This window comes from Zootoca vivipara, chromosome 2 (genome assembly GCF_963506605.1).
Source record: "Zootoca vivipara chromosome 2, rZooViv1.1, whole genome shotgun sequence".
In the NCBI taxonomy this organism is placed as follows: Eukaryota; Metazoa; Chordata; class Lepidosauria; order Squamata; family Lacertidae; genus Zootoca; species Zootoca vivipara.
The window spans coordinates 13,582,769-13,593,572 of record NC_083277.1 but is presented as its reverse complement, the minus strand read 5'-3'; the positions used below and the strand labels follow the sequence as shown (position 1 = coordinate 13,593,572).

The window sequence follows — 10,804 nt, the reverse complement described above, 5'->3', positions numbered from 1 at the left end:
ACAACTCCCATACTGATATTCTATGAAGAGCTCAGAGTTGGATTGGATTGTTAGGGCTACAACCCAGTCCCGGGATCAAACTGGATAGCAAACTTCAAATAACAGCCTTGTTGTATGCGTCTATGCTGAGACACGCAGCGTAAAGTGTTTTCTTTGCAAAAGGGAATGCAAAGGTATCAGGGTAAACAAGCAGACCACAATCTGGGGTTTTCCTTTGCAAAGGAATATACAGACAAATAACCAGACCCAAAAAGAAAACTCAAAGCTTTATTACCTGACAAAATATTTACACAACAAAGTGTTTCTGCTTTTGTGGGGATTGACCTAGAATCCAGAAAGCCAAATGGCTTATGAAAATAGCATTATTCTCTGCCAGGATCCAGGTTTGAACTGTCTCAATTTTGTTCTCTCAACACACACGGGAACTTTTTCTCAAAGTAGTATGGATTCCAGACGGCCGAAATGGTTCATCTGCTAGGCCAAACCTGCTTTGCAGCTGTCTGGTAAGCAAAATCTTTAAACCATGCTTAAAGATACAATATGTATACAAGATGTCAGATTAGCACAAAGTAGGATGTTGCCCTGCTCCCGTGGCTCACATGCTCCCAAGTTACTCAAAGCACCTATGGAGGACCTACACCCGAGGTTTATAACGTTAAAATGCGTCATTAAAATGTGACACCAGAGGGCACTGCAGAGCAGCAAGCCACTGGCAATGGAAAACTGCATTGAACATTACAGTCGTACCTTGGTTCTTGAACGCCTTAGTACACGTACGCAGTGCTTTTCCCCAAAAAAAATGTTTAGGGGCATTCTCATTTTCCTACTCATATTGAAATACTGCCCCTCAATAAGGCCAAATTTAGATTCACAAAATGTTTAGGGGTATGCGTACCCCTGAGTACCCCCAGAAAGAAAGCACTGCTCATACGTTTTGGCCCCCGAACGCCAAAAACCCGGAAGTAAGTCTTCCGGTTTTCAAACCTTCTTTGGAAACCGAGCTTCTGTGGCTTCTGATTGAGTGCAGGAAGCTCCTGCAGCCAATCGGAAACTGCGCCTTAGTTTTCGAACGTTTTCGGACGCCGAATGGACTTCTGGAACGGATTGTGTTCGAGAACCAAGGTACGACTGTATATAACATTATATGCAATAATGTTTAATCAATCAATGTAGATCCGCCCTTACTCGCTTCCGTGGTTTCCTTAAAAAGAAAACCAGTTTGCTTGCAATTATACAGATTTAACTACCGGTATATAGGAACCTCCCGCTCAGTCTAGGCTTCTATAATTTGAGAGGATCTTCCTTATTGTTCATTATATTTGTAATACACCTTTCCTTCCAAAGGACCCCAGGACAATGCAACTGAAATCAAACCATTTAAAGACAATTGAAAACAATGTAAAAACACGGGAAGGTGCTATGGAGAGACATCAGGCGGGTCTTCCGGGGTCACAGAGCCTAGGCTGCTCCAGAGGCAGAACCCTTTTGTGTGGAGTCCAGTGTCTCAGGGACGCACAATAAGCTCAGTTCCATCCCACACACGGAACCAAGGGAGAACCTTTTCCCCACTAAACCTGACTGAACTGAACGTGTAGATTGTGGTCTGGGTTTCCGGATCGAAAAAATCCACCTGCCCTGCAGTGTAGTCCAAAAACACACGGATCCACTGTGGCCTCTTGCGAAAGGAGAGCCTTGTGTGGGGAGTGGTGAAAGCTATGTAGTTACCGAGTCCCTCGTATTCTCCTATCCCCCAGATGCCTGCAGCGGGGCTAAAGTCTGTCGGCCCTTCTCTCTTCACAGACTCCTTGGCCACCCCTACTGCCCATTCCCCCTTGCCCTTCACGCCAACCTCCCAGCAGTGTTTCCCTGAATCGAATACCTCCCTGCCCAGCACACAAACGCGCTGATTAAATCTCTTGGTGTTGTTGGGAAGAGTCTGCTCCACCTCTCCCCATCGCACACTTTTCTCGTCCTTGGATACCACTAGCCGCCGGTGGGCCGTGTCTGGATCCAGAGTGACACGGGCTGCAAGGAAAGGAAATGAAGGATCAGACCGTAGGATGGGAGATTCCTCCCTGGCTGCTACATTCCACCTTCCAAAACTTGGAGAAGCGGACACGGAGCAATGGATTCAAACTACAAGAAAGAAGCTTCCACCTAAACATTAGGAAGAACTTCCTGACAGTAAGAGCTGTTCGGCAGTGGAATTTGCTGCCAAGAAGTGTGGTGGAGTCTCCTCCTTTGGAGGTCTACTCTTTAAGCAGAGGCTTGACAGGCATATGTCAAGAATGCTTTGATGGTGTTTCCTGCTTGGCAGGGGGTTGGACTGGATGGCCCTTGTGGTCTCTTCCAACTCTATGATTCTATGTATTTGACCGGCAGGTGCAGAGGCAAAAGCAAGCAGAGCAGCAGATGTGACTGTGTTGTAGGCTGGCATTTCAGCTGCACACCTGTTTTTAAATTCACCTGCTGGCCTGGCTGGAGAAAGGAGAGAAGGTTTGGTACTTCTCTCCTACCTCCAGCCAGGCCAGCAGGAGGCCTTATCTCAGTTCAAGGACCCATTCCACAGGTTAAAAAGGAATGCGCCAAGCAGGTTGGGTGTGGAGTGTGGCCTGGGGATTAATCCTAAAGGTGAGACACAGAGGCGCAACGGCCGCAACAGGGCTCAAGGTTCCTCAGCCCTTGCCTCCTGTTTCCGTTGACCTAAGACACTTCAACATGAAAATGGACCCTTCCATTCCTCCTTGCTCCCTGTTTTCAATTTCCTCCTCCAACACAAAACCGGGTATACGCAGTCCTCCCTGGGCCATTTTGCAGTAGGTTATTTTTTTTCTTGTCACTTCGCCTTCGTAGGATTTGTACCCATCCACTGAAAACGTCAAACAATTTTTCAAATTTTCCTCTACAAGACACACACTTTCTGGTCCTAAACATGTCTCATGCTTCCCTGGACTTTACAGAGGTGTTCCTGTCAATATGTTCTCCAACCAGTCTCTCCCTTTTGAAAAGGATCCTTCTTTTTACCCTTTGGCTCGAGGAGTCAAGATACAGTGTGAGTTGCTTCCCGCTTATACAGGGAACTTGCAAGCTGCCGTACGTGCTTTGAACACGTGCGATTCAAACTACGCATAGTTTAAGGCTGACCGGCTGACATCACACAGATTAAATGCACAGAAGGCTGATTGGCTTAGAAGCTCTTTTGTGCAGGAATTCCCCAGCGTGGAAAGAGATTTTAAGCTCTATGTCCTGTTTACCAAGCCCTGGGAGGATATCCTTGCTTGAGTGGTAAGAACCGTTCAGTGTGCCAGCTCTGGAAGGTAAGATTGCTGGAGCAGGGGCAGTTCCAAGGGAGCGGTTCAAGTACACACGATTGCTATCCCTAGAACGTAACCTCCACCTAAGCTGAGAGTTACCTGTAGTTGTAACTTTGCTACCTGAAGCAGCGTCCATATATTCTATCGCTCGGTAGCAAACCAGTTTATATTCCTCTTGTGTGTGAACGTCTTGTGGGCATAAGGGGAAGGGTTGTAAACACATATTCACAACAAACACACATTATAACTCTCGCAAAAGGTCCCAGACCTCTTGGCAGCAACAATGTGTGGGGATAAGCATGAGAGCTGGACACTGGTCTTTAACTGGTGGGTCAAAACTCACCACCAAGTTGCAGTTTGTCTTAAGACGTCTTACAACAGTAGTACTGCCACCTTACAAACACACAGTATGGTAAAATTATTAAAGAGGGTTGTGGCAGGCTTTGTGTAAAAAGAGAGACAAAGGTGTTTAGATTACCTGTTGGATTTCCTGGAAGCGTGGCGCATGAATTGGGGGAACTCGGCGAGCAGGAACCGCCTTCCATGTTTCTTACCTGGAAAACTTTCAGAATAGCTCAGGTTAGGGCAGGGATAGAGAACCTGTGTCCTTATGTAACCAGCATTGACCAACAGTAAGCCTCATGGCAACAAATAGCATAATAAACTAAACACATGTTTCTTTATTGTAGGGCCGTCCAACACCTTTCTGCACCCGAGGCAAGGCCTGCCACCAACGTCCTCCGTCCAGATGGTTGGGTGGGAAGAGATCAGCAGCAACATGGCTGCTCTGTGGGTGTGCCCCCTTTTCACTGCCAGTCTTGGCAGAAAGGGTGCGTTCCACATGGTGTTGTTGCTGGCGTCTCCCCAACTTTGGATTTCAAATGTGTTTTTTGGCTTACTTAGCCTGGCTTGGGATCTCCTGCCCTCTGTGGAGCATGCCACCCGAGGCAGGTCACCTCACGTTGCCTCGTTGATGCACTGGTTGTGCTAGGGCAACAAGCTAGTTTCGGTGCTGCAGCCTTTCTAGCCCCTCTCTGCACCTCAGGATTTGCCACCACCCCCCTCTGCCCCATGGTAGGGCCGGCCCTGATACACTGTATCTATGACTCATTGAAGATACATCGAGCAGGATTGTACAAACATCTTCAGCACTCCTGGGGCTGTGCTGGACAAAAAAAGAGAGAGAAGAAGATCTAACATTTCAAGAGATTTCAAACTCCAAGGGCAAGTTCTGCCCAGGATAAAGGTCACATTTTCTTGCAGGCATAATCTGCTGCATTCCGCAACAATATCTGATGGTAGATAAAGGACCTGGAGAAATATGCAATTGCCGCAAACAGACTTAAAACAAATACCCAGGCCTCCTCCAAACTCCCGTGGATCAGCCCACCTGCCTGCTTCTGGAACATTCTCAGAGGGCAGGCTACTGAGCATGCTCCACTACTGTGCGGAGAAGAAGAGGAGGAGTCCATTGATGGGTTTTTGGTTTTGCAAGGTATTATCCCGATCTTAATAATGAGGATATAGCAACATGCATTACACTTAAGACTCCCATCACTGCCGGTCATCTTGAGAGTTGTTAGTAGATCCCTGTTCCCTGAACAGAGATAAAATTACCTGAGCGGGTTAACAATCAACCCCTCTTCCCGGGGAACAGGGATCTCCTAAGAAATCTCACCACCCCTAAGAGCGGTGGACTTGTAATCTGGTGAACCGGGTTTGCTTCCCTGCTCCTCCACATGCAGGTGACCTTGGGCTAGTCACACTTCTCTGAAGTCTCTCAGCCTCACTCACCTCACAGGGTGTTTGTTGTGGGGGAGGAAGGGAAAGGAGAATGTTAGCCGCTTTGAGACTCCTTAAGGGGAGTGATAAAGCGGGATATCAAATCCAAACTCCTCTTCTTCTAACAAACCTTCAGCAGCCTGCCTGACCTCTGCTTCTGCCTCTGCTTCCGGACTGCTCTCTGCCGCAGCTGCTTCCTGCTCACTAAACCCTGTTGCCTCTTTATGCTCCCTACACCTCCTCCTCCCAGTCTGCTCCCTCTTCTCTCTCCAGCCACTCCTCATCATCCCACCACCAGTCCCCTGGCTCTGAGTCTTCTTCCCCAGCTGGTTCCTCCCACCACTCTTGGGCATCCAGCCAGTCCATGGCGACAGCCTGAGGTTCCCCATGTCTCTGACACAGGAGCAGGGCCAGGAAAAAGAGGTGGCAGCCCCACCATGAGTTAGAATACGTCAGAAGCCTACCTATAAGAACAACGATCAGGGCCACATTCAGAGCGATGCTGACTGCCAGTAAGACCCTCAGCGTGACTTTGCAGCAGTTCGAAGGAGATTCTGCGGAGTTGATAAAGTTTCATCAGGAAAATGCAACCACAGCCATTTTATGAAAAGCAGAAGTGCGTTGAGTGCTTGGATTCAGGGTTCCAAGTGATCCCTTCTGGAAATACTCCATTCCAACCCCCTCCAAATGGTATTCATTCTGTATCCCTGGGGTGAGCAGGATTATTTTCATTGGCTTATTTTGGGGTTCCCTTCCAGCTCCATCTGGTACGCAGGCTGAGACCCTACCTGCCCGCGGACTGTCTCACCAGAGTGGTGCATGCTCTAGTTATCTCTCGCTTGGACTACTGCAATGCGCTCCATGTGGGGCTACCTTTGAAAGTGACCGAGAAACTACAACTAATCCAGAATGCGGCAGCTAGACTGGTGACTGGGAGCGGCCACCAAGACCATGTAACACCGGTCTTGAAAGACCTACATTGGCTCCCAGTACGTTTCTGAGCACAATTCAAAGTGTTGGTGCTGACCTTTAAAGCCCTAAATAGCCTCGGTCCAGAATACCTGAAGGAGTGTCTCCACCGTTCTGCCCGGACACTGAGGTTTTCCTCCGAGGGCCTTCTGGCGGTTCCCTCACTGCGAGAAGCAACAGGCAGAGGGTCTTCTCAGTAGTGGCCCCCACCCTGTGGAATGTCCTCCCATCAGATGTCAAAGAGATAAACAACTACCTTACATTTAGAAAGCATCTGAAGGCAGCCCTGTTTAGGGAAGTTTTTAATGTGTGATATTTTAATGTATTTCAGTCTTTGTTGGAAGCCACCCAGAGTGGCTGGGAAAAGCCAGCGGGATGGGCGGGGTACACATATATTGTTGCTGCTGCTGTTGTTGTTGTTGTTGTTGTTGTTGTTGTTACTATTATTATTATTATTATTAGGGTCCCACCAGTGCCGGATTTACGTATAAGCTAAACAAGCTATAGCTTAGGGCCCGACTCTCTTGCCCCCCCCCAAAAAATATACTTCTTAACAGTTGGCGCTGTGGTTAAACCACTGAGCCTAGGGCTTGCTGACCAGAAGGTCGGCAGTTCGAATCCCTGTGACAGGGTGAGCTCCTGTTGCTCAGTCCCAGCTCCTGCCACCCTAGCAGTTCGAAAGCACGTCAAAATGCAAGTAGATAAATAGGAACCGCTACAGCGGGAAGGTAAACGGTGTTTCCATGTGCTGCTCTGGTTTGCCAGAAGCGGCTTTGTCATGCTGGCCACATGACCTGGAAGGTGTACGCCGGCTCCCTCGGCCAATAATGCGAGATGAGCACGCAACCCCAGAGTCGGTCATGACTGGACCTAATGGTCAGGGGTCCCTTTACCTTTACCTTTACTAATAATATAAATCTTCTTAATTGTATTTCAGTTCAACAAGTACTTTGATAAAATACATGTTTTGTTTGTGCAAATGGCTTTAGATACCTATTAGATCCATAAATTACCATATAGCATATATTCAACACAAAAAAGGGGCAGTTTGTTGCTGACAAAGGACAGCTGGACATATCAAGGGCCCCATTCCCCTCAGTAGCTTAGGGCCTCATCAAACCTAAATCCGGCCCTGGGTCCCACTGCTGCCCACACCCTCCAAGATTTATTGTGAAAACTTTGCAAAACCTGGGATCCATACTCTGGCTTGCTGATTCCATAGATGGTGCCATTTTTGCTACCTAAGGATCCCCACTTAGAGAATGAATTCACTGTTACTAGACAAGGGGTGGTAGTCAGCTCGATTTTAACCCAGAGCAGACCCACAGAAATTAATGAACAGGATTAACAACACAGGTCCATTAATTTTACTGAGTCTGCTCTGAGTAAAACATAGCTGAATAGCACCAAATATTGTTTTGCCCTCCTTGCCACAAATGGCCAATGCTCAGAGGGGACTGAGGCAAGTTTAGAGCCACTGCAGGACTTTGAGCTGAACCAAGAGCTGAACTAATGGCTTCTTGCTCATGCGCCTGAGTGATGCCTGCTATGCTACAAACAGCCTGGCTTTGATATTCCAGAAGGGACAGGTTTGCCGTACACCTAGAATTTCCTGGACATATCCGGGATTTAACTGGGGGAAATAGCATCCCGAGGGGATTTCATAAAATCGGCACAAAACTTCTGGAATCTTGAGGTCAACAACTTTCGTGTCCTGAATTTCACTTCCAGAAACATGGCAACCCTAAGAAGGGGGCTTGTGTGGGGTTTCAGAAATCTCAGGCAGCTATAACTTTCTAGTTTTGGATATAATTAGGAATAGAGTTGCAAAAAACGATAGCTGTGCAGGCATCTGAGAGATGCTGGCTCCTCTTCTTTAAGTTCTTATGAGTCACAGTTAAGTGATCAGATCCTGGAATGAACATTGCCTAATATTAGGCATGACGTATTGCCCTAAAAGTTTCCATTCTTGCTGAATAGTTCCTCACCACAGAGGCAAAGAAAGAAGCACAATCCGCATGAATAGGCTTGTTTACAGCTATATGTGGAAAGCTGATAAGATTAATTATACTGAGTGCCTGGTCCTACACACCATACATTTAAAATACACCGCCACCACCACCACCAACATAATCCTGGGAACTGTATACAGGTAGGTAGCCGTGTTGGTCTGAGTCGAAGCAAAATAAAGAAATTCTTTCAGTAGCACCTTAAAGACCAACTAAGTTTTTATTTTTGTATGAGCTTTCGTGTGCATGCACATTTGTATGAGCTTTCGTGTGCATGCACATTTCTTCAGATACCTGTGTGCATGCACACAAAAGCTCATACAAATGTGCATGCACACGAAAGCTCATACAAAAATAAAAACTTAGTTGGTCTTTAAGGTGCTACTGAAAGAATTTCTTTATTTTCCTGGGAACTGTAGTTTGTTAAGGGTGCTGGGGATGGTTGCTCTGTGAGGGGTAAACTGCGGTTCTTAGGATTCGGGGGTGTGGTTGCTCTAAATATTATTATTATTATTATTATTATTATTATTATTATTATTATACCTTGCCCATCTGGCTGGGTTTCCCCAGCCACTCTGGGTGGCTTCCAACAGAACATTAAAATACAATAATCTATTAAACATTAAAAGCTTCCCTAAACAGGGCTGCCTTCAGATGTCTTCTAAAAGTCTGGTAGTTGTTTTTCTCTTTGACATCTGGTAAGAGGGCATTCCACAGGGCGGGTGCCACTACCGAGAAGGCCCTCTGCCTGGTTCCCTGCAACTTGGCTTCTCAGTGCGAGAGAACTGCCAGAAGGCCCTCAGAGGAGGACCCCAGTGTCCGGGCAGAACGATGGAGTTGGAGACGCTCCTTCAGGTATACTGGACTGAGGCCATTTAGGGCTTTAAAGGTCAGCACCAACACTTTGAATTGTGCTCAGAAACGTACTGGGAGCCAATGTAGGTCTTTCAAGACCGGTGTTACGTGGTCTTGGTGGCCGCTCCCAGTCACCAGTCTAGCTGCCGCATTCTGGATTAGTTGTAGTTTCCGGGTCACCTTCAAAGGTAGCTCCACATGGAGCGCATTGCAGTAGTCCAAGCGAGAGATAACTAGAGCACGCACCACTCTGGCGAGACGGTCTGTGTTTTAGTTGTACGGCGCGAACTTAGCCTGGTCTGTTGTTGAAAACAACTGAACCCTTAACAAGCTCTCCTTCCATCTTCTTGGCTTGTACAGGGCCTGTGCTGTTTGTGGTATACATTTTGTAAGACAGCTAAATTGTTGGAGGAAGAAGAAAGCTGTCTTGAGAAGAGACCTGAGTTGATTTATCATTCTCCACAAAGAGCTCTGACCTGGGTCGGGTGATTTTTTTTGCAGTGGAGTGAGATGGGCTTTCCCCAGTTTGGGACTTAAGGCAGCTTACACAAAATGAAAACAGGCCGGAAATTAAGAATTAGACTGAGACAGAACAATTGCCCCAAGGTGATATTTGGTGATTTGATCGCTAGGCTCCCGAGTCTTATTCCAACACACTCTGGCCACTAAGCAGCAAACTGTAAACCACACACACTCTCCTATTAGCAGTAACAAGCCAGCGCGTTTGGTAAGAAATCAAACACCCTTGACTGGAATATTTGCTTGCCAGCTAGTTAAAGCCTACGGTAACTCAGTTTTGGTCCCTACCTTGTGGCTTTGGGGGAACAGGTGGCGCGTAGGCATCTCTGCTTGCTCTGTCTATTGTCATGTATCCCTCTTCATCCTCCATCCTCTAGGCTCTCTCTTCAACCCCGAGTGAAGCAGCTTCTGCAAGCGAGATGATTCCTGGAAGCCAGACTTCCTGTCCTCGGAAGGGAAAGTTCTTAACTTTCATAGATGATTCAAGTTGTTTAAAAAACAAAAAACCACCCATATGTAAAATCGGCGCAGGAACAACCCTCCTCCTCCTCCGTCTTGTGCAAATGAGACTTCCTCAGTTTCCAGCGATACCATCTGAAGATGAACACACCAAACATGTTTGACAACCTCCCTGAGGTTTGCGACTGACTCGCTTATGCAATAACGACGTACGGCAGTTAGCATCCCATGAACTGAAGCTGGATCCTGCAATGAAGGAAATGCTTTGGGTTACTGCATTACCAGCTTCAGGGAAATGGCAGATTACCTGTTCTTGATGGGGTTGCATTTTCCCTGAAAAAACAGGTACGTGGCTTGGATGTACACATTGTACATTGTACATCTAAAGTACTCTTATACCACTTGCCACTTAACTGGTTTTAAATGGGTTCCCCCCCCCTGTTTCTTGCCTATATTTTTAGCTGTTTCTGTTTTAGTTGTAAGCCACCTTGAGGGGGAAAGACAGGATATAAATATTGGAGGAGGAGGAGGAGGAAGAAGAAGAATCATAGAATCATAGAGTTGGAAGAGACCACAAGAGCCATCCAGTCCAACCCCCTGCCAAGCAGGAAACACCATCAAAGCATTCTTGACATATGCCTGTTAAGCCCCTGCTTAAAGACCTCCAAAGAAGGAGACTCCACCACACTCCTTGGTAGCAAATTCCACTGCCGAAGAGCTCTTACTGTCAGGAAGTTCTTCCTAATGTTTAGGTGGAATCTTCTTTCTTGTAGTTTGAATCCATTGCTCCGTGTCCGCTTCTCTGGAGCAGCAGAAAACAACCTTTCTCCCTCCTCTATATGACATCCTTTCATATATTTGAACATGGCTATCATATCACCCCTTAACCTTCTCTTC

General features: G+C 47.0%; 1 protein-coding gene across 1 annotated transcript; it reads right to left on the bottom strand.

The window, feature by feature from the left end:
- Positions 1-253: 253 nt before the first annotated feature.
- Positions 254-10,138, bottom strand: LOC118081008 (butyrophilin subfamily 1 member A1-like). Its single transcript, XM_060270809.1, has 4 exons — positions 9,737-10,138; positions 5,561-5,650; positions 3,793-3,876; positions 254-2,025 (listed from the first exon to the last, which is right to left on the bottom strand). Exons 1-4 carry the CDS (start codon positions 9,816-9,818, stop codon positions 1,505-1,507), a joined length of 777 nt encoding a protein of 258 aa, XP_060126792.1. The 5' UTR covers positions 9,819-10,138; the 3' UTR covers positions 254-1,504.
- Positions 10,139-10,804: the final 666 nt, after the last annotated feature.

Bases quoted from the DNA above. Each gene is read 5' to 3' on its own strand.
- LOC118081008 (XM_060270809.1), bottom strand. From the start codon at position 9,818: ATGGAGGATGAAGAGGGATACATGACAATAGACAGAGCAAGCAGAGAT. The intron at 3,877-5,560 runs GTAGGCTTCTGA...CTATTCTGAAAG, and splicing joins CCTGATCGTTGTTCTTATAG to TTTTCCAGGTAAGAAACATG. The intron at 2,026-3,792 runs GTAATCTAAACA...CTTTCCTTGCAG, and splicing joins GCTTCCAGGAAATCCAACAG to CCCGTGTCACTCTGGATCCA.